The sequence below is a fragment of the Branchiostoma lanceolatum genome, chromosome 2 (genome assembly GCF_035083965.1).
Source record: "Branchiostoma lanceolatum isolate klBraLanc5 chromosome 2, klBraLanc5.hap2, whole genome shotgun sequence".
Taxonomy (NCBI): Eukaryota; Metazoa; Chordata; class Leptocardii; order Amphioxiformes; family Branchiostomatidae; genus Branchiostoma; species Branchiostoma lanceolatum.
The window spans coordinates 34542751-34565930 of NC_089723.1; the positions used below are offsets into that span (position 1 = coordinate 34542751).

Genomic DNA, 23180 nt, shown 5'->3' on the forward strand with positions numbered 1-23180 from the left:
TAACAATTCAATTTGACAGATATGTTTTCTTGTCTAAACATAAAACAGCCCCATTTTAATGGAAGCTCTTAGGACAGTCTACTCTTCTGTAAGAAATTCTACTCTTCTCCTTGTAGTAAGTCAACGTAACAGAAGGCCAGTGGGACAGAAAAATTCTGTTCATAGGTCACAACAACTGGAAGAGATTTCTGCTTCAGTCCAGTGACTGACGAAAGGTAAAGGATGTTACATGTACCTGAAACAGCTATCAACCATTTCGAAAATCTATCCAGTTGCTCTAGTAACTGTTATCTTGTGTGTCTTATTACCTGGATGTCTAACCTTCATTGACAGAAAAAGACATAATTCTAATGCAGGGTAAATGTCCTAGCGTGCATGTACCTCCTCCTGTGGTTGCTGTCGAGACTGTTGATTGTCCTGGTCAGTAGACATCGGCTGGGCTGCTTCACTCCTCACCTGATCTCTTCCCTGCATGGCTGGCTCATCATCATCATCTGGGACAGATAACATTGGTAAGGGGAGCTGACTCTGGAGGTGTCAGGACAATTCGTTGACAACTCGGCTCGTAGCCAATCAGGACACAGATGCATGTCTTTCTTACCACATATGACAGCAACTCCACTTCAAGAGTTGCACCATTATGTTTATGACTGACCGGGGCTATGGTCAGAATTAGGATTAAGGTCAGACTTAGGCATTTTCATGACGGTGAAACGTCTAGAAAATGTACCAAACATGGTGCCGAGTTGTCCTGATTTACCAAGTTGTTGGACATTTAACTCTCTCGACTGGACATTTTAACTACAGCGTAAGTCATTGCTATAAGTTGTTACAGTAAAGGTATTTTTCCAGAAAATTCTAAGGAATAAGAAATTATAACTGCTAGACCTAAGGCACTCTTATGTATAAGTGCAGCATTGTCCCAGCATTGTATCTGACACCTGCATATTTTGCGTGATGAACAGTCAAGAGCTTGAGTCATAATTCCTATTCTCCCCATCCTTGAGGACTTACCCACAATCTCCACCACATCCTCATCACTCCCCTGCTCCTCATCCCCCAGCTCCTCCTCTTCCTCCTCCTCCTCCTCAGCATCCTCCTCCTGCATCTCCTCCCCAGACTCTCCTTCCTCACCCATCTGTAGGGACAGGGTTGCACCATCCTTGTAAATAGGGCAGTCACATTGAAGGAACGTAACTCCTCATCCTCTTCTACTCTTTCTTTTTTAACCAAGTCTTCAAACGAACTACATTTGCTTGTGTTGAACAAAAGTATCAAACAAAGTTTTCAAACTGTTGTTAATCTACTATGTGGTGTTTATGTGTACCAACAAGAGGAGACAGTATATTTAGCATTTAGCAGAAGTTGTGAGTACTTGGGAACATGGTTATTTTTCAAACTAGTTCTTACCTCGTATGTCTCTTCCTCCTCCTCTTCTTGTTCTTCCTCCATCTCTTCTTCTCCTTCACTCCCTTCCTCTTCTACATCATCTTCATAATCTTCATCATCTACACTGTCCCCTTCCTCATATTCCTGTGAGGATGTATATATGTACAGACATTCAATGACAGAAATCTGACTATGTGTCTATTTCAAGTAACGACTTGATAAAAAACTTTGACAGATAGACAGTTTTCAAAGGCAGATCATCAGGATTTTTCCAACAATCACAAAAATCTCAAGAAAAAGAGGTTGTGGGTTCAAACCCTTGACATATCTTGAAAATTGTTACGTACTGCTTTCTCAGCGCTTATAAAAAAGAATATGGGAATTAACCTATTAGTAAGCTCCTTCCTTACAGTGGCTTGTGTGGCCCACAGGCTATAGGAACAGAGATGAGCACCATCCCTAAACACCAAAAGGTGTGGGAAGAATCTTATCGTTAACTAACTTCAGCCTCTTGTATCACAAACCTCCTCCTCATCTTCATCATCTACTTCCTCCTCTTCTTCTTCATCATCATCATCAACGACAATGACATCATCATCACTGTCCTCGGCTGGCTGGGAGACGGCTGCAGTTTCAGCAGTGCCAGCAGGGGGCTCTTCTGCACGCTGCTCCTCTTCTCTCTCCTCTTCACCCAGCCCCTGGTCTGCCTCTGTGACCTCAGTTGGCTCCTCTGTTGGTGCCTCCGTCTGCATGGATATGTGATAATGATCATGATCAGTACCACTCATCTTGCGAGGGACGTCATATTGTACTAAAATATTTATCGGATAAGTCATAATAAACTCAACACAAACATCTCTGAACCTTGATTTCTTTCACATTTCATAATCCATTTGTTACGATCTTTCATCAATGAGTTACTTACAGGGCTACCTAGATGTACATGGTGTATGTGAGCAGATTGCAAAAAAAGAAAATTTCCCTTTTTTTTCTTAATGATTAGCATTATGTGTTACAACAGAGAAATGATTGATCAAATCTATGTTTCCCAACTTTTTGTGTTGAGTGTATACATTATTGCACAAATGCATATGCCATTGTCTAACAATACAATACAACACAGACATTACCTTTGCCCGTTTAGTGACCGGATGTGCATCTCCCCCCTGTACATCTGGAGTGGACACTTCCCGCTGCCGTTTCCCTGTGGGCGCCGTGTTCTCCTGGGATGGTTCAGGCGCCGAAGAGGGGCCAGGCTGGGGCTCGTAGGGGTGGGGAGGGGTGGCAGTCTGCTCCACCGGGGTGGGGGTGCGATCAACAGGGGTGGGGCTGACAGTGGCTGATGGCTGGATGTCTGTGAATGCAGGAAGTATTGTTTAACTCCAGAAAGAAATGTGACATCTACATGTACAAAGCCAAAATTCAACTTAAATGACAGTGAATCGTTCACATTGTTCATATTACAGTACATTTGTACATGGACCTCAAGTCAAGTAGCCTTATCTTGTGAATCTTTTGTACATGTATACTCTGTATATGATTTGTTATGTTCCTGTGTGTCATATAGTTTTGTCCAGTTATGTTTGTTGATAAGGACTACAGGAAGAGTAGCTGCACTGTACTTGTATAGTGTTAATTAATTGTGGATCTGAATAAACTCAAAACGCATACCTACATGTACATTGTACATCCACACATGAGCTCATAGAGTATACACAAAAAACTGCACGGTTACTTTAGACTGTCAAGACAAATGAATGCACCAACAAAGCAAGCACATTCTTAAAGCTTTTTTTGACCCCACCTTGAACTTCTGCTTGCACCACCGAGTGCTGCTGGGTGGGCTGGACGAAGGCCGTGGCCTGCTGAGTGGACGTGGCCTGGACCACTGCCATGGTGTTGGTCACTGTCACCACGCCTGGACAAACGGGGATCATGGCACGAGGTAAGAACTAACATTACAATTATATGTCTATTTCTATGATCAAATACATGTAGTGTCACAGCCTGACTAACAAAGTCGCTTACAGCATGTTCAAATTTGTCGTAGGTTGTTGTATGATTTTGATCTTACAACAACCGAGGACAAATTTGACAGTGCTGTAAGCAATGATCGAAGACTGAGGATAGTCGTGCATGTGTTGAACAAAATTCAGCTGTCTTGGAATTGAAAAGGCTGTCTTAGGTTCCTGTTTGCAGTTGGTTCTGTCACAGCTTGCTTTGAAGTTTCATGACTTTGCAATCGTACGACGAACATAACCAGGCCCTGAGCTTGGATCAAATATGAAGTAGAGGAAAACAAAAAGCAATTCAAACATTTCTTGAATCTATTAAATGTATCCCAGAAGGAGATTTAAAGCATTACCTGAAACAGGCGCTACAGTGACGACCTCTTGAGTGTCAGCCTGTGTGGTCGGCATGACAGTGGCGGTGGGGGTCATGCTACCCGAGGAGGTCGGGGTGACACTCACGGTCGCCGGTGCCTTAGCGATGGGGCGGATGCTCGCCCGAGGGGTGGGTTTGTTGGACCCGTGGGTGGAGCCGTGAGTGGAGCCATGGCTGGACGACGCTCCTGACATCACCGGAGGAACCTAGTTACAAGCAGATATACAGACATGAACTTAAAGATGACTCACAAAATGTACATTTCAAAAAAAGAAATTTCTGCGGGCGATAGGACCTGGTACTTCTCCTAAACAAGGTACATGTAGAACAAAGGAGGTACATGTATATCATGTATAATAATCTTAGATCACAGCCTGCCACATTGACTTTGATTGATAATACAGTGTATATGATTGTGATTGACACTCGGTTGTGTACAGTCATATTGTTATTTTCTGTTGGTACTTTCTCTTATTTCTTTTTTTGGCACACATGTAAAGCAGTGTGTTAAGCACTGATCATGCCTGCCCTATAAAGAAAACAAACAAATAAATCAACATACAGTGTGGACTTTACTGGTTGGTGTGGATGTGGAGGGCGTTGCCATGGGGCGGATGTTGGCCGTCGGAGGCTCGTTGGACGGCATCATCTGCTGCACCTGGTGCTGCTGCTGCACCTGCAGCTGTTTCTGCCGCGCCTCCAGCTGCCGCTGCTGTTCCTCCACCTATACAAATATAAGTTTGTTTGTTTGTTTGTTTGTTTTATTTAGATCTCCATTAGTGAAGTACATGTGGACATGGCAGGTCAGTGAGATATCTTTACTGGAGCGAGTCAATCATAATTGTTAAGTAAAATACAATGTATAAGTCTGGGTACTGGGTAAGGATGTGTACCTAAATGTAACATCAGGTACAAGTACATGTACTGGTACAGAGGTTTAGCGCAGACCTGAACCTGTACCTGAACAATTTCAAAAAGTAACCTGTGGTCTTAAATGAGGGTAGAAACATGAATTAATATCTAGAATTAACGGAATGTTTATTTAGACTTCAGGTACATGTACATGTATCCTATGTAGAGAACCCATGCTTTCGAGAGGATCTCAAATCGGAGATGGAGCTGATTTCAACGCCCACACAAATCCAGTGCTAAATGTTCATCTTTGTGGTAGGAATAACACGTTTTTAGAGACAAAATAAGCCAAAAAGTTTTACGCTTGAGCGTAAGTTTACTTCAGTAGCGGAACAGTTTGCAGTACTATCATGTATCATACCGTTAGCCTGTTCCAGTACTAGTATGCAGCCCTATTACTGAGTCTTAGACTAAAAGAGTGAAACACAGCTGGTCTGTCCTTACCCTCTTCTGCAGGTCCTGTTGTTCTTGCTGCTGCCTGTCCAGTTCCTGGCGGTTCTGTTCCTGAACATCTGACAGCTGCCGTTCCAGCCTCATGATCTTTCCTACAGGTTAAGTACAGTCATCATTATCTAATCTACATCTGCGATTGCCTTGCAACGACCGAGCTATGATTAGATGGATCTGCGGTGCCAAACCTCAGGATAAAACACCGTCAGAAACACTACATGCTAAACTTGGTCTTGTGGACATTGCATCTGTGCTGCGGTCTCGCCGACTCCGGTGGTATGGACATGTTGCACGTGCAAGTGGCTGCATCAACACCATCACCAAAATGCAGTTACCAGGCAGCAGAGGTCGTGGTAGACCTATGAAATCGTGGATGGAGTGTGTCAGGAAGGACATGAAGGTGTGCGGCCTGACCAGGGTAACCCCCCTGCTGGACAGAGCTGCATGGAAGAGGGGTGTGACGACTAGCCGGCTGCTGCCCACCCCTGTCTCAGGGACCCCGGCAGCAGTTTAATCAGAATACTGGATACTACTACTACTACTATACATCTAATATGATCACCACTGAACGGGTCATTAATGCATTTAGAAGTATGGAAACACATATTCCTAGCCTGGAATCCAGTATTGTTAGCTTTTATTTAGTTCACTTCCAACAGTCGCTTGTGGAGTAGCAACCATTGGAAGCAGACTAAATCTAACAAGAATGGATTCACTCTGGCTACTGACTTTGTTGACTGACATGTAAGTGTTTCACAAACAATCACACAGATTTTGTACCTTCCAAGAGCTTTCACAAATTTGTTTCATTGACTCTGTATTCATATTGCAACATTTAATTATAAATGAAGAGAGCTTTCACTTGATACCACACTTATGCTAAATAGATTTTCACCTGACATTTGTAGTTGTGACAATTGCTTAGTTTATTTCTAAACTCAAAGAGCCATTGCACCTGTCCGTTTTCTTTGCGACAGGAGACGACAACAAAAAGCCCCCTACCCTCATACTGTGACTTGAGTGATGAGAGTCTGAGCTCCAGTTCTTCCTTGCTCTGTTCTGCTGCTGCACTCTTGTCCTTCAGGTCTGACACCTCCTTGTCTCGGGTGTCTCGCTGGTTGGTCAGCTGCTGGATTTTCTGTTTCGCCTGAAGATCAAATATTTCATAAGTCACTTCTAGTCAGTATTTCCCATTAAAAAGGTATTAAATCCAGGGAATTAGTTTAATGCTTGAGGGTTTTTGACATTCCAAGGTCAAAATTCGTTTTTGGGAATAATAAATGCACAGAAAAAAATGGGGTGCACGTCTAGTCTTTTTTCAGGCAACCAAATGTCAAGAATGTGCTGTATTATAGTGTACAATCATATGTACATAATCTTTTAAAAAAATCAATATTTGGGTGCACCGATGCACACACAGAAAAAAATTTAGGGCCCAAAAGTGCATGATGCACCCAGTATTGCAAGCCCTGAAATGCGAAAGTCAGAATCATCTTGTCAGAATTGGTAATCTAATCATTCCAAGTGAGACAAATGTTTCTGGTACTTAGTTTGTTAAGTTTTATTAAGATCTCCATTAGTGTTCAATTTTAACAAATTCGCACTATTCTAGCTGTTTACTAACACAATTTAGCTTTCAAATCTTTCAAATCTTAAAGTTAAAACCATGAAATTGATGCTCACAGCAAACAGGACTTTCTTGGCCTTCTCCTTCTCATCAGTGAGAGACTTGGTGAGGTTTGTCTCCGACGCCTGGAGGGCTGTCTTCTCCTCCTCCGCCTTCTTCAGCTTCTCCTCGACTTCAGCTGCTTCTTGTCTTAACTTGGTTACCTGATCCTCAAAGGTCTGAGACAAACATAAAACAGTGGTACAGCTACAACAGACTTTAACAAAAATTGAAGATATCATACTATCTTTGTGAATTATTCTTAGGTTTTGGGAATTTCATACATTCTACATTGTAAATTGCTTGCTGAGTCTGCCTACTGCATTTTTTCCGCAGGTTCTCATCAGGTGACAGATATAGATATAGTAAATGGAAAAAAATTGAAGACAGGAAATGAGGACTAGATAAGAGTGGAAAGAAGATTTTGCAGTGCCTTAAGTCTGCTGTCGAATCCACATTCTAGTGCAAAAACATTGTACGTTCACTGTGTCATGATTTTGAGGTGCCTCTCCAATAAAATCAGTCAGAATACTTCAAGATTTACAGCAATTCCCGCTCTGAGGTTGGGAGGCTATGGTCGGCAATGCCTATAGTTGGCCATGTGTGACAGTGGCTTAACTCTCGACCATGGTCTGGAGAAGGTTGGGAGGCAGCAATTCCCATTACAATGTACCTTGAGCTGCTGCTGCATCTCTTCCACAGCCTTGGTCTTCTCCTCCAACTGAGCCTGTTGTTGAGGTGTTGCTGCTTCTGCTGCTGCTCCCTGTGCTGGCGCCTGCAGAATAGAACATTTTTCACAAATCAGTTTCCTTCAAAGTGGATAGCACCACCGTACATACAGCAGTGGTAGAAATCCTTTTTTCCAGTGACCTGCAATATTGCAGAATGTCAAAATTTTGTTCTGTAATTTGAAAATATTTTCTGCAAATAAACAAGCCTCCATTCTACAACCTTCTCAACCAGTAATAATGCCTAAATATTTACATCATATCTAGCTTTGCAACAATGCTTTAATTTTTTTATTCTCTCACTCTATCTTTGATTTTTACAAGCAAAGTTTGAAAAAAGAAAAAATATACATGTGAAAAATTGAGAACCATTGACTCCTGATCCTGATTTTTTCATTCTGCAAAATTGCAAATTGTTTCATTTTTCTTCTGCAATCTTGAAAATCTTTCTGCAAATTGCAGACTGCAGGTGGACATTTCCAACACTGTACAGTTATCAACAACATTATTCATACCCCTATTTACGCATTGATTTTGTTGTATGAAAGGTGTATCTACTGCAAGTTAGAAACATTGATAAATATCTTATAACATAATCGCATTTGTGAAATTTCATGGTTCTGAGGTACATTACATCTGGTTTTAAAAAAGAGGTCATATCTGGAATCATCAAGTACATGGTCATCTGAAAAACAAGGGTCACAAACATCAACATGGTTACCTGTGCAACCTTGGTCTTCAGTTCTTCATTTTCCTTCTTGACAGTCTCCATTTCCTTGCTGAGCGCTTCACACTCGGTGTTTTTCTCTTCAAACTGGGACTTGTAGCGCCGACCGATCTTCTTCAGTACAGTCACGCTCTTCAGTTTCTCCTCTACCTCTGCAGATTTTGACTGGACTTCTTTTTTCAGAGATTCAATTTCCTGAAAAGAAAGGGCATTACATTGTTTGCTTGTATTGTATACTCAGTAAACTGTAACACACCAGATTTGTACTGAAAAGTACAAGCTGCATATCCAGATTTATTTGATCCACTCACACCAAGAAGGATTCCTACTCTTGTGTGGTGGTTTCTTTTACATGCTTGAGGTATGACTCTACTAACCCATCTGAGTGACTTCCCTAACAAAAGCTAGGTACTCATTTTCACCTGAGTGAAGTGAGGAAATTTGTGTTAAGTGCCTTTTCCAAGGGCACAACGTCAACTAACGGCAACTAATCATATATAAAATACATGTATTAGAATGGAACTCGTCATCAAATACTGTAAGAACATCCTCACTAAAAAGCTTTTAAGAACAGTTGCAGTCCAATATGCAAAGACTACGTGTGACAGGCCATTCAGAGTACTGTAAGTCTACTTAGATCCGCGGGGCCTAAAATCCGCGGTTTCGGGCAAATGGAGAATCCGCGGTGGTTCTAAATTCGCGCTGGGCGATGAGTAGAAAAAAATAACTGAATACTGCCATCAGAAAATGTTTGGTTAATTTTTAAAAATCAAAAATGTTACGAAGGTCGCCACAAAACTGCTTCAAAATCGTCAGAAAATGCGGTCCATGCCGAAACTGTGACGGGGAATTCCCGCCTTGTGATCACGTGAAATCTTGCAGTCAACCAATCAGAGCAAAGTTTTTCTGACTCAAACCAATCAGCGCTTAGAACAGGCGGTAAACAAGAGTAAACAAAGATGGCGGCCCAGCCCGGCCCTTGCCGCTAGCGCGCTGTATTTTGAAGTAAAATCACGGCGTAAACACGACTCATCTACCCTACCTAAGCAGAATTTCCACGGGAAGAAAATTAAAGGGATAGATTCTCCACCGAATACGACCACAAATGGCGGCGAATGGCGGCAAATCACAGCGTAGGGACTCAAATGCTCGGGCGAAAATCTTTTTTTTTCTTTACGTATTTTTGCTGGCTTTCTTGAAAAACAGGTTTTTAATGAGATCAACATATGTCAAAGGCACCGATATCGATGGTTTGCAAGCATAACAATAGCAAGAAACAAAAGAGCGTGATTGTACGCCGGTAAACGGCGTCCCCACGCCCGTAACAACAATGCAAAGCCAAAATTGTGGCGTGTATCTCCATAGTTATTTTCTGATTTCTCGGTAAATTACTGCATGTGTGTAGCGGTCGGGAGTAGCGACGCCGCTCGGCCAAACTCCTGCGAATCATATGTAATATCACTTGTTAACTCGTATGTACTGTGTAAAAGCTTGTCATGTTTTACACAATCGCGTGCATTGTTTATGTGTCGCTTTTCCCTGAAGTCGAGCTCACTCGTATATGTGGGGAGGGGGGCAAAAGTACGATAAACATATCCGCGGGGAAATTGATTCGCGGCGCAGAGGTCGCCGCGGATCCCGCGGATCTAATTATACCGCGGATCTAAGTAGACTTACAGTAATATAACCAGCTGCTGTCGTGCCGAGTGCCTGCAAAGCTGGTGTGTTACGCCGAAGGTCAGCAACAGATACAGAAACAGATATAAATGTCTCACCTGAGCCTGCTTGGTGTTGAAGCTCTTGTACCCAGCCATCTCTCCCTGTAGTGAGCTGTTCTGGGCCTTCAGCTGGGTCACCTCCGTTTTGAACCGCATCGACTCCCGGCTGGCCTCGCTGGTCTTGTTCTTTTCCGCCGACAGCTGCGTGTTCAGACGCGAGGCTTCCGCGCGGAACTTGTGCATCTGCTCTGTGTTACTGCTCATCTGCTTCTGTAGGTTATCCCTCTCCTATAACATGTATCAACATTTCGATGAAGTTTAGACATCCAGGTAATAAGATACACCAAAACCAGTTACTCAAGTAACTGGATATGATTTTGGAAAGTTCCCAACATCATATTCAGTTGCTTGTCTCTGTTTTTGGTGTATCTATCAACACTGGTTTCCCAAGAAATGTTGGGTAAATAAGAAGGCTGTACACTGCTAAACTGTGTGGCTATAGACAGTCCAAACATGCTAATGGCTTTAAACAAAAAGCTACGATAAACTAGTTCACAATTTAAACTGAAAGACAGAGGATGCTGTCTGAAATATCTGACCATTTCCAAATCTCATCCAGTTGCTTGAGTTACTGTCACCTTATTACCTGGATGCCTACCCTTCATAACCTTTTCACTTATAAACCACAACCAAAACAAACTGTGAAGCATATCTTAACTGAGAAAAGATTAACATCTACAGCTGTACTAAATTATTCCGCCACCCTGAAAAGATACGTCCAAACAGATCTCCAACCCAAAGTCCCCTAGTATAATGCACTCCTGTATATCTATTTTGTAAACTGTGCATATCTGGGGGGTGCTGCACTAGAGATGTCTCAAACACACTACTTTTCAAAGTGGCGGATTTATGTAACCTGGCAGATTAATGTGAATGGAGGTTATGTCACCTCTGTTAGTCTCTTTATCTCCTCTGGGTCGGCCTTGTTGGACTGTTCGATCAGCTGGCGCGTGCGTGCCGTCCAGCGGTCCACGTCTTTCTTCAGCATGGTGTTCTCCGCCTGCAGGGAGCCGTTCATGGTGGACAGCTTACGGTTGTTCTCCTGCAGCGGCTCGATGTCCTTCTGCAGCTGCTGGACCTGGTGGGGAGGACAGATGTACAATAGTGACATTAGTAAGTGAGGCCTGCAGGGAGCCATTCATGGTGGACAGCTTACGGTTGTTTTCCTGCAGGGGCTCGATGTCCTTCTGCAGCTGCTGGACCTGGTGGGGAGGACAGATGTACAATAGTGACATTAGTAAGTGAGGCCTGCAGGGAGCCATTCATGGTGGACAGCTTACGGTTGTTCTCCTGCAGTGGCTCGATGTCCTTCTGCAGCTGCTGGACCTGGTGGGGAGGACAGATGTACAATAGTGACATTAGTAAGTGAGGCCTGCAGGGAGCCATTCATGGTGGACAGCTTACGGTTGTTCTCCTGCAGCGGCTCGATGTCCTTCTGCAGCTGCTGGACCTGATGTGATCAGATGTACAATATTTTCAGGGCTCGAAATAATGGGTGCATGTTCACCTATGTGCACCTAAAGCTGTGGGTGCACCAGTGCACTTATATATTTTTGTAGGCTATAGGGTAAACTTTAAGATACTTTTGTACACTAGCATAAATGAAATGCTTTAAATCTAAGTATCAGAAAAGGCAACATGACCTTTGTAGTCTGTTGTACTTTGTTTGATGTATTACTTGTTTAAAATTTTGAAGTCGGCTATAGAATTGCAAATTAAAGTTTAACTACAATGGCCTGGAGAAGGTTGGGAGGCCACATTCTACTATGTGTGACAGGGGCTTAACTCCCAACAATTGTCTAGAGAAGGTTGGGAGGCTATATGCGACAGACACTTAACTCCCAACCACAGATAACCTTGCTCACGACTTACTCCCAACCATGGTCTGGATGAGGATGGGAGACTATGGTTGACTAAGTGTGACGGGCTAACATGTAACTTCCAACCATGGTCTCGAGAAAGTTGGATGGCCACGGTCTTCTAAGTGTCACAGGCTAGAGGTTTAAGTAAGGTTGGGAGGCTATAGTTTGCTTGGCATGACAGAGGCTTTACAGTAATTGCTCCCATCCTCCCCACCTTAGCTGTGACCTCCTGCAGCTGCCCCTCCACCTTCTCCTTTCATGTTACATGTACTTGCAATTAGCCTACGGGCAAGAACTTGCAATAAACTTATTATAATATTTTCACAACCACAAGAAGCGTTACAAGAAATAGAAAATCAACATATGATAGCATTTTGACATATTTCATCCTACTACATGTATTCTATGGGCTGTTCCATAAATCAAGTTGTAAACTAGAAACAAGTTCTATAAAGACCACTCCCCTCCCCACCCTTACTTTCGAAAAGTTTAATATGGACAATTCATTTATATATCTTTTCAACTAAATCATTCAGGAATTTTCTCTGTAGACTCTTAGGAAGGTAATATAAATGTTCTCTTCTAGAAACTTACCAGGAATCTTTTCCTCCTCCATAAGAAACCAAATGTCGCTGCCATGTGCTCCATGGCGGGGGCCATCTTGGAAACTACCATTTCTATATTGGGTTGACTGGGGGTGTTCCAAATAATGAAATCATACCAAACACGTTTTTTAAGTTACTGTAGAAAAATATACATACTACATGGCACAAGATTTCTGATTTTGTAATTTTCAATATTTGTTATGATTTAAAAAAAAAATAGTTTTGAATATTACAGTAATTAATTTTTTTTGGGGTGATATATGTGACTAGAGCATTGAGAACACACCCAGAATCAGCTTTAAAAAATATAGCGCGCAACTTGTTGACAGCGCTTTCGCACGGTCCGGCACCACGGTAAGCTGTTGTCTCAAGAAACATGTGAAAAACCTCATCAAGTTGCACTTCTTGCAAATAAATATATTCTAAGAGACAATCAGCTTGACAGTAATTCTGAGAATTTTTATTCAGAAATGTTGTAGTTGAAGGCAGATATGGCTTTTTTTCTGAGAGGAAAGCTGAATTTTGGTAACTTTTCTGGGCCATATGTATATCATGGGGCTTGACCCACCTACTGCTAGAGCTATTTGGCTTGGAGATGTCCCTTTCTTTCCTACATGCTTAAAAAGACGATAACGTTATGAAGATATACTTCCAACCATGGTCTGGAGAAGGTTGGGAGGCTATACTATATGTGACAGGCGCTTAATTCCCAACTACAGATGACCTTGCTCACAACTAACTCACCATGGTCTGGAGGAGGTTGAGGGCCACTGTCCTCTATGTGTGACAGAGGTTTAACTATAAACAATGATCTGGAGAAGGTTGTGAGGCAAGAGTTAACAGTGTGACAGATACTTTACAATAACTGCTCCCCACCTTAGCGGTGACCTCCTGCAGCTGCCCCTCCACCCTCTCCTTCTCCTCCCTGAGCAGCTTGTTGCTGTCCGTCAGCACGTTCAGAGTCTCCACCTTCTTCAGCAGCTCCTGGTGCTGCAGGGCGGTCTGAGCAGCAGCCTGTAGGGGAGGAAAGGATTAGTGACCTTGATCCATAGCAGTGTTCTCGCCAGGCCTTTTCAGCGTAAGGGCCCCCGATGCTGTGGTCTGGACCCCCGATGCTGTGATCTGGACCCCCGATGCTGTGATCTGGACCCCGATGCTGTGTTTCAATGAGCATAGGGGTGTTTCTTTCTGGGAAGAACCTTCATAAATCTTATAAAAAGTTCATATTTGGCTTTAGAATGAGGATGTGACAGAGGAAAAACTTAACTTCAAAAAATGTATCCCACAAAATGCAGGAAATAGTGTGTTTTTTTTTTGGCTATGAATTTCAATATTTTGTGCAGGAAGATGCCAGACTACCAACCGTTATCATGTCTTTGGCACTCCACGAGTGATTTGCGCCGTGCGAAGTTGGCCTTCTGTACCTAACCCCTACGCTGTGAAAAAATCCTGGTTAGAACACTGCATAGTAAAAGTTTTACACATCATTTCCATACACAGTATAAATCAGTCACCAACAAGCTTTCGGTTAGTCCTTTGACCCTTCTTAAGTTGAAATGACCCAAAGCCTGTGTCACATGACCTGAGCGGAAGTGTGACGTCAGCAACAGGTCAAAGGTACACGGCAGTTGGTATCAGCCAGTCTCTATTGAGGGATTGCCGATGGGCTCTGATGTAGATGGCCTCTTACGAAATAATCCTTTCAAACTTCAGTGTCCAAACTCACTGAATGCCCTAGGGACTCTATGTATATGTGCCACATCTATGCTCTATGAACCTAGTAAGAAGAGACCTTTCGATTTCCCAATGTACAAAATGTAAGACCTTGATCCAGTTTAGTTCACTGAAGAAAAAATTAAATTTACTGGTTGTGTCTGAAGACACACACCGTGTACAGTATTTACATGTTACCATACAAGTCCATACAAGACTTAGTCATTTACAATTGATAGTGATTGGTCTGAATACCTTTGGACATTCAATCTTAATCCAGTCTCCAACTGAAAATGGAAGTCAAAAGCACAATGTTTGTTGGGCCAGTTTACCTCCATTCTACTGCGCTCGTCTCCCAATGCCTGCTGTGCCTCTGTCAGCTGTCTCTCCAGCTGCTCCAGCCTCTGCTGGTAACGAACACTCTCCGCCTGACACAGCAAAGGTTAAAGATCAAAGGTTAAAGGGACAGCATGCTGCTAACAAAGCAGTACAACTACAGCAAGGTGGCTAAACTTAGGTTGCTGAACTTGGGTTGCTGAACAGTTGGCATACACCCTACAAATGTCTTATATGTGGTGGGAATTGATACTCATGCACAAATCATCCACAATGAGGCCAATAATCTTGAGTTATGCTAGTCAATGTGTGCAAAACACAGACACAACAAAACAATACCTCTGCTTACAGAGATAATGATTGTACATGTTTGATAAATCTACAGCAACAGTCATTTAAGCAGGGGGTTATTTTACAATAGATGTAGATGTAAACTCAGCACACCTGTGTGACTTCAAACCGAGTCTCAGCGATGTCTTTCTCGCGCCGGATGAAGTGGATGATCTCCAGCAGCTGTTCCGAAGACTTGCCCTCCTCGCTGACGGAGGCGGCGGTGACGGACGTCTCTCTGGAAGGACGGGCCTGGAGACTCAGCATCTGGTTACTCAGCTGGGGAATGAATGAATGCATGTTTCATTGCTTGACAGTTGTACATGGTACAAAGTATGGCAACAAAAACAAATCAATAAGTACTTTAATGCTTGTCTATTTTAACAAAAACTGTGAATACAGGAATAATATCGGAATGGCAGATTGAGACAGTGTACAAGTATGTTACACATTTCTATCTGTTACGATACAATGTGCTGCAGATGTATCGGGCTAAGTATGTAGATATGAAGTCAGGACATGACTTGTGAATAAGCAGCCTCTTCCATTGACCCCATGACCAGGAATGCCCGTCAGCTGTCAGGGAAGGTTGATAAATGAAAAAGAAATGAACTGTGAGGTTGTGTGGTGTAACCGTGAGGGTGTCTGCCTCAGAACCCAGAGGTCCCAGTTCGAATCCTGTCAGTGTCATGTCACCGACCTTGTGCCCTTGGGAAAGGCATTTTACATGACCTTTCTCACTCTACCCAGGTGTCAGAGTGGGTACTGTACCTGATTTTGGTTGGGGAGGTAAAAGGCGGTAGAAGGAGAGGGTAAATTGGGCTCCGCCTTAAAACACAGTGGATAAAAACCCACTGCAAATACATGTATGGCATCATAAAGGCTACAGGATTACCTTTACGCAGCTATAGAAAAGACACAAATGGAACAAGAGATAGTGCCCGAAATTTGGCTCATATAATGTCCTAAGGACTGACATCAGCATTTGGCACATTTCAATGAGAATGAGAAATAAGTTGCAGTACCTTCTCTATCTGTTCGTGCAGGAGGTCGTTCTGCTTCTCCAGTTCCTGACAGCGGGACTGTAGAGTCGTCATGGACTGCTCCTGGATTCTCTTCTGTTCTTCCCACGACACCTGCACACACAAAGTTTGTAGTTGTGAAACCAGCAGCATCAATACTTGATTTTATACCATAGATCCATTCATCTTTGCCTGGATCTAATTTCCTGCTTAATGCCTGTAGTCAAAACAATACTTACTGGGGCAAAAATTGTGTGATGCAGTGTGGTGTGATAGGCATTGCAAAAAATTAGAAAAATAATACCACCACAAACATTTCAATATTTACAGTAATTTTACATACAAGACAAAATGGATTAGCAGCCTACTGACCCCATGGCCTCCAAAAGGCTATGGGACTACCTACCATTTACATACAATTCTATTTCTTGTCTTCTAAGGGTAAATACTGATACAGTATATTTTCTTTATTCGTTGCTTGTGAGTTATCTTCTCACAGAAGGAGACAAGAAGATGGGCTAACCTTCCCTAGACGCAGTTCTTCTCGTGCCTTCTTGGCCTCCTCCTGAGCTGCCGACAGCTTGTCGTTGTGGTCCTCCAGCTGTTCCTTGACAGCAGAGAGGGCTTGTACATCAGCTGCGTGGAGCATCAGTTCTCGCTCGTACTTGTCTTGTGCCTGTTAACACCACAAAATAGTATTAAACTGAACATACACAGCAATGTACACAATGCCATTGTCAAAGAATGTCCCCAATTCATCATGTAAGTAATGCCTCTGGCTTGAAAATTGTTGGACATACACTGTACCTTTGATTAATATCACAACAAAGACTTTCGTCCCTGGAGCAAATAAAGTACTGATCTTCTTTTAGTTTTAAAGGCTTTTGTTCAATCAAAATTCAGGCATAATCCACAAGACAATTCATCACATTTACTTACTAACCACTGAATACCTAACCTACATGTAGCCAAGGAGATGTTGAACATTGTTCAGTAAGTGGAGTAGAGTACAGAAGATCAGATAACATTATAATTTTCTACCTAACATCTCCTTGGAAACTATGAATACCGAGAATCAGCAGTGTTACCTCTGAGGCCAGTTTGACCTGCTGCTCCAGGTCGTTGCGTGCCTCCTGCTCCTTCCTGTTGGCGTCCTCCGCCTTCTGCAGGGCGTCCCTCACTTCCGTCTGCAGGCTGGACAGGGACTTCCTCAGGTCCGCTGTGTGCTTCCCCTGGGAGTCCTGGGGGAGGGGACAGAGGTGACAGGTCATTCAGTGTAATATAAGGCCACACCATTTTAATTTCTTGGTTAATGGAATTTTAAAAAGAATGCTAGATTGGAAAAACAAAAGGAAAACAGAATCTCAGAGGAAAGTTTGTACTTTGGTTCACACAATTTCAGGGAGTAAATGGGGTCAGGTGCAAGTTTTCACCCTAGCCTTCTGTTTTCATGTTTGGTTTTTTTACTAACATTTAAAAAAAAAAATCTGTTAACCAAGAAAGCTGGTGTATTACACCGAATGGCGGTTTTATTGGCTATATAAATACACTGTAATCATACAGAAATAGAGGAGGCCTCAACATTAACACTTGTCTTGTCTTTGTTGGAAAGATCTAGCTTCACCGGTTTGGGACTGCATATATGACACTATTTTACATTTTTAAGTACACCTTGTCAGCAGCTATGCCTACATGTAGCTGCGGTGTGGAATAGTATCAGTCAGTATTGCCCTGAGGAAGGTGACAGGTGGTCACATCACCAAAATGTGGGCTGTTGATTGTATATAGATCCTTTCTTGTACATCACAAACCTTGTCATTGATTTTTCAACTTGATAAATCGTTTCGTAAAAAATTCGTATCTTCCGAGAACCATGATAGTAGAATGGAACTCGTCATCAAGTACTGTAGGAGCATCTTCACTAAGTAGCTTTAAAGAATGGTTGCAGTCAGATATGCAAAGACTAGGTGTAACAGACCGTTCGGTGTAATACAACCAGCTGCTGCCGTGCCGCGTGCCTGCGAAGCTGGTGTGTTACGCCTAATGGCGGTTGTACCGTCTATATAGATACAGATACAGAAATAATTCACGGGAGAAAACGACTTACCCTTATTTCTGACAGCTCCTTGCCAGCAGCCTGTTTCTCCTTCTCCAGCTGTTGGATCTGTTTCTCGAGCGTCTCCCGAGTCTGTGTCGCCTCCTTCAGCCGCATCTCCAGCCTCTCCTGCAGCTGTCTGCTGGCCTGGTTCTGCTCCGACAGGTTCTTCTCCATGGCGGTGGCCATGTTCTTGTACTGCTCCACGTGCTGCTTGCCCAGACTAACCTGTTCCTTCAGACCTGTGTTTACAAGTTAACCAGAATTGATGTTTTAACAACATGGTCATGGGATTGGTCTATTACCTTTACCCTAGCCCTATGGCATGAGGAGCAATGTAACAACACTGAAGGCAAAACTTTGTTTTTTTTTTCTTTTCTCACACCCTCAGTCAACTAAAAACAATGATAAAAGGAATCAAGTATCAACTGAAATCTTGAAGCAGCTCAGCTCACTGAAGAGCTTATGTTCCACTGGTTGTGACAGAGAAGACAGACGCTATTTACAGGTTCATTCTACCGGGGAAAATTCCCCTATTTCTTTTCAACAATCATAGTGAATAATGGACTACAGATTGCAACACATTCCAGTAGAGTGCATGTCAAGTGAGCAACACAGCCGAAATTCGAACATGGCTTCTTGGTCTACTGGTCATTACCACGGGTCTACACTGCTATTGGATGTCACAGCTGTGGAATGCTGCAACACCTGCTCACCTGCGATCTACTTCTGGTGCAGCTGCAGCTGGTTCTTGAGTGCCTTTACTTATTTTATAGTAAATCTTGTATGAATTCCGCAAAATTTGTATGTTTCTTAGTAGTAGATCATTTGCATTCTGTAAAGTTCATATGTATTCTGCACGTATTCTCTGATTTTAGCGACACCTGCTTACCTGCAATCTCCTTCTCCTTCAGCTGCAGTTGGTTCTTGAGCACCTTCGTCTCGTCCGTCAGGGATGATGACGTGTCCATCGGGGACGTCCCCTCGGGATCTGCCTGTCTCTGGGACTGGGCGAGACGCATCTCTGTCGAGGCCAGCTTACCTTCCAACGTGGAGCACTGCAGGGGAAAACTCGAGGGTCAGAACCATGGAGATTTTCACCATCTTTTGGATGGTGAAAAATGAACTATCATACACGTACATGTATTGTAGAGTGGAACTCGGTGCCACCAAGTACAGTAGGGGCTTCCTCACTACATAGCCTTAAACAACGCTTACAGCTAGATGTTAAATGATTAGGTGTGACAGGTTATTAAGTATAATATAAGCAGCTGCTGCCATGCTGGAGAGTGATTATACATGTACTCGCTTTACAGAATGTGGTACATAACAGGATTGTTTGCTCAGAATATTTCCCTTACATATGAACAGATAAATGATCAATACATGTAAGGCTGCTGCTTGCTTGCACTTTGATTACAAAAAAGGATGAACAGGACTACAAATTCAAGAACAGCAGAGCATATAAATCTTGGCAGAATAATTATTACAGAATACCTGTTGTTTAAGCTCTTGCACAAAGTCATTGGCCTTCCTCAGCTCCTCCCTGGTGGAGTTATGAGCGCCCTCTGACCTTGTCAACTGGGACTGCAGCTCCTCTAGACGAGTCTGGAAGTGGAAGAAAGGAATTGCAATGTCTGTAAAAGATGCCTACTAGGTACCATTTATCTTACTCAAAGTTCGCAACAGTCATACAATATTCTCCCTGCCCTGAAACACACGGAAACAGAGCAATAATGGTCAATTTGACCTAATAAGCAAAACAAATTGGGTGCCAAATGGCTACCGTAGCAGGCTGAAGGTTAACAAGAATGAGGAACACATGTGACATCTACTAACATAATTCCACCAGGGTACATAATTCCGCCACCCTGAAAAGATACTTCCAAACAGATCTCCAACCCAATGTCCCCCAGTATATTGCACTACTTGGGGGGTGTTGCACTAGAGATCTCTGAAACCCACTGTTTTTTAAAGTGGCGGATTTATGTAACCCGGCGGATTAATGTTAATGAGGCTTACCTCCCAGCCTTTGACGACTTTCTTGTGATGCTCTGACTCATCCTCCAGCTTCCTCCTGACTGCACTCAGCTCTCTCTCCAGATTCTCTATCTGGGTCTGGTACCGAGTCTTGTTCTCAAAGTCAGCTCTCTCAAGGTTGTTCTGGGATAAGAAAAGAACATTTCACTATCTTTCATCAGTAACATTGAACAAGATTTGTCAAACAGCCTATTTTAACCAGAAACTATGAACTGATATCCTAATAGTAATAAGCTGTAGACAAATTTTAGGCAGTCCAATAGAAAATAAAAGTAAGACACGATCAAAACAAAGTTGATGCTAAGAGCGACTGAAAATTCGAGGTGAGCAACATTTGCTTGTGTTTAAGTAAAGTATCAAACTTAATCATGAATCCCACCTGTATCATCTGCAGGTTGGTGGAGAGGATGGTCTGACTCTTCTGCTCCCTGCGGATCGACTCGTTCTCCCGCGACAGCTGCGCCTCCGCCGTCTTCAGCATGTCCCGCTCAACCGCCAGGTTCTTCTTCTGTACCTCCAACTGCGCCAGGCGCTCCTTAGTCGCCATTTGGTCCTGGGGGGAAACCAAGGAACGCCATTCAAACATTGCAATGAGAAGGGAATTTCCACACAATATCCTCTGCTCCCTCGCAATGCTCCCAATTGCAATTTTTTAATGTAAAAACCCCAGGCCTGGATATCATAAGTGAAACAATAGTAGCCCTATATTTGTACTGGCACCTTTATGGATAGCTAGTCGGAAACTAGAATAGCGCAAAAGTCCTCACACCTACTAGCGACTCGGCGACTCGGCAAGGGCACTACAGACAGAACAGTCATTTTCAGCAGTGCTGGTGCAATCTGTATCTGTCATCTGATCTTTACTAGAGTAGTGTAAATATGTACAATTTTATGTTTGAAGAGAGGGTCTTTTTTCAATTTTGCCTTCAGTTTGTTAGTGCTCGTGAGCATCCACCATTACAGGTGCTCCAATACATCATAATACTGTATAAAATTATAATGCAAAGTACATAGTGTTGAGACAAGAGGGTAAACAGGTAGAATACTGTGGTTTTGAGATTCTATTTAAGAGGTTACAACGAAAACTGTCAACATAAAGCTATTTTGAAAATTGTAGTATTTACAACACACTGACCTGTGTGAGAGTGTTGATAATGCCCTGTTGTTTCACCACATCGTTGGAGTACTTCTTGTTCCTCTCAGTCAGGGAGGCGACCTCCTTCTTGTAGCTCTCCATGTTAGCCTGTGATACCTTACACCTCTCTACTGAAAACTCAAGCTGGAACACACGGAAACAAAGCAATAATGGTCAAAAGTGTTCGTAGAAAGATGACTTAGGTAAATATCTCTTACATATGGAAAAGAATATATTTGTAAATGGCTGAATTTTCCAATCATAGCCATGAAAAAATGGCATGTCGTAAAATCCATTATTTTTGCAGGGACTTCATTCTATGGTAGGTAACAATGCTGTAATCCGCAGTGGAAAGGTCACTGAAAAAAAAAATGAAAGAAAACGATTTACAGTATTGTGTAAAAGGCTACACACATGATTTATAGGAACATGTAAGGCATAAAAAGCTAAAATGAAGAAATAAACTTCATTTCAGAGATGAAGCAGTGACATTGTTACTTTACCTGAGAGGACAGTCGGGCGTTCTTTGTGCGGAAGTCGCTAACTTCTGTCCTCAGTTTCTCCAGCTGCTCCTGGAGCATTCTGCAATCAGAATGAAGATCAACAAATATTCACAAAAGAATCCTGATAGATGGTAGAAAAGAAAACTAGAGAATAAAATCTGCTGTAAATTGCTGTAAGATTAATTGTACATGTAAAGATACATTTGCATATGTAGATGCAATTACCAGAGAAACAGGACGTTTTCTGGGTGTCACCTACAAAAGGAGGGCATCTAATGTCCTTGTTTTCTTGGTTTAGGACGTCTAGAAGACACCCTGCTAGCTAATAGCCTGCCAGGTACAGTACCTGTCATTCTCTGCCTTCTCCTTCCTGTAAGTGTCGTACTCGGACTTGAGCTGTTTCAGGGCGGCCTGCGTCTGGGTCTCGTCCTCCAGAAGAACCCCCTGGATGCCAGGTGTCCTCGGCTCGGCAGCACCTGGCATCGGGGTGGATGTCACCTGTCGCACACCAGGTGTCAGGGCCATGGGCGACTGCAAGCAGTAAGGTCATGTAAAATGTGTTAGCTATTGTTACTCTATGTAAATGTAAATGCATAATTATTCATAAATGCTGGAGTTATATCCCATTCAGTCTCTAACATTACATACAGCTCACAACTTACACGTACATACATTTTGTACAGACTGCACACAAGCTGAATACTTTTTTGTTTTGTTTTAAGTCAATTGAGGTGAAGCATAATGCTTTTTTTTCAAGAAGCTGTACATCTGGTAGTACAAAGCAGTACTAAACAACACACCAATGGATAGATTGCTAATGACACATTAGTTTGTTTGTTTGTTTGCTTATTTATTCATTTTAGCAGGGGGGATACATATCGCCTTGAAAGCTTTCTTTAATGTGTCCTGGGATTTACATCAACTCAACGACAAAGTTACAACAAAAGTAAGTTTGAAAAGTTACTAAATGATTAGAAGCCTTACCGGTGCTGCTGTCTGCTGTGCCAGCAGGACCCTGTACATGTCCCTCTGCTGCACCAGAGACTCCACCATGGTCTGCTGTTTGTCCCTCGCCTCCCGCAGCGCCTCCACATCCTGCAGGGACATCTCCAGCTGACGCTCCAACTCATGGATTCTGTGGTACGGTACAGGAAAAACATCCTTAAGCCTGTCACACATAGCCGGCCATGGCTTTCTAACTTTCTCCAGACCAAAATATTATGTTACTGGAACAACATCAGTTACACATGTAGGGAACAGTACAAATGTAAGGCCAGGGACAGAAACTGGACTATCCATGCTTAACTCCTGGATTCTGTGGTTTGGTACAGGAACAACATCAATTAAGTCCGTCAAACATAGCCGACCATGGCCTCCCAACCTTCTCCAGACCATGGTTGGGAGTTAGTTGTGAGCAAGGTCATCTGTGGTTTGAGTTGGTTGGCAAGGTTGCCTACTAGTCTTTGAATGTCATCTGCACTAGCTGTTTAACTTTTGTCTGGCG

The 23180-nt window shown here is 42.8% G+C and overlaps 1 protein-coding gene across 1 annotated transcript in view; it reads right to left on the reverse strand.

Moving 5' to 3' along the window:
• LOC136427005 (nucleoprotein TPR-like) overlaps positions 1 to 23180 on the reverse strand; it is a 43535-nt gene that overhangs the window by 6502 nt on the left and 13853 nt on the right. The window contains exons 17-46 of the mRNA XM_066415724.1: positions 22661 to 22811; positions 22023 to 22207; positions 21677 to 21755; positions 21174 to 21317; positions 20418 to 20591; positions 20021 to 20161; positions 19496 to 19606; positions 18891 to 19056; positions 18011 to 18240; positions 16992 to 17144; positions 16427 to 16579; positions 15907 to 16017; positions 14996 to 15160; positions 14548 to 14643; positions 13379 to 13516; positions 10925 to 11113; positions 10033 to 10263; positions 8252 to 8452; positions 7476 to 7577; positions 6820 to 6981; positions 6139 to 6283; positions 5131 to 5231; positions 4337 to 4498; positions 3755 to 3980; positions 3194 to 3307; positions 2520 to 2743; positions 1914 to 2135; positions 1411 to 1533; positions 1015 to 1138; positions 382 to 494 (exon numbers count right to left, since the gene is read on the reverse strand). Of these exons, the coding sequence (XP_066271821.1) occupies positions 382 to 494; positions 1015 to 1138; positions 1411 to 1533; positions 1914 to 2135; positions 2520 to 2743; positions 3194 to 3307; positions 3755 to 3980; positions 4337 to 4498; positions 5131 to 5231; positions 6139 to 6283; positions 6820 to 6981; positions 7476 to 7577; positions 8252 to 8452; positions 10033 to 10263; positions 10925 to 11113; positions 13379 to 13516; positions 14548 to 14643; positions 14996 to 15160; positions 15907 to 16017; positions 16427 to 16579; positions 16992 to 17144; positions 18011 to 18240; positions 18891 to 19056; positions 19496 to 19606; positions 20021 to 20161; positions 20418 to 20591; positions 21174 to 21317; positions 21677 to 21755; positions 22023 to 22207; positions 22661 to 22811 (4636 nt within the window). The remainder of the gene's footprint in view (positions 1 to 381; positions 495 to 1014; positions 1139 to 1410; positions 1534 to 1913; positions 2136 to 2519; positions 2744 to 3193; positions 3308 to 3754; positions 3981 to 4336; positions 4499 to 5130; positions 5232 to 6138; positions 6284 to 6819; positions 6982 to 7475; positions 7578 to 8251; positions 8453 to 10032; positions 10264 to 10924; positions 11114 to 13378; positions 13517 to 14547; positions 14644 to 14995; positions 15161 to 15906; positions 16018 to 16426; positions 16580 to 16991; positions 17145 to 18010; positions 18241 to 18890; positions 19057 to 19495; positions 19607 to 20020; positions 20162 to 20417; positions 20592 to 21173; positions 21318 to 21676; positions 21756 to 22022; positions 22208 to 22660; positions 22812 to 23180) is intronic.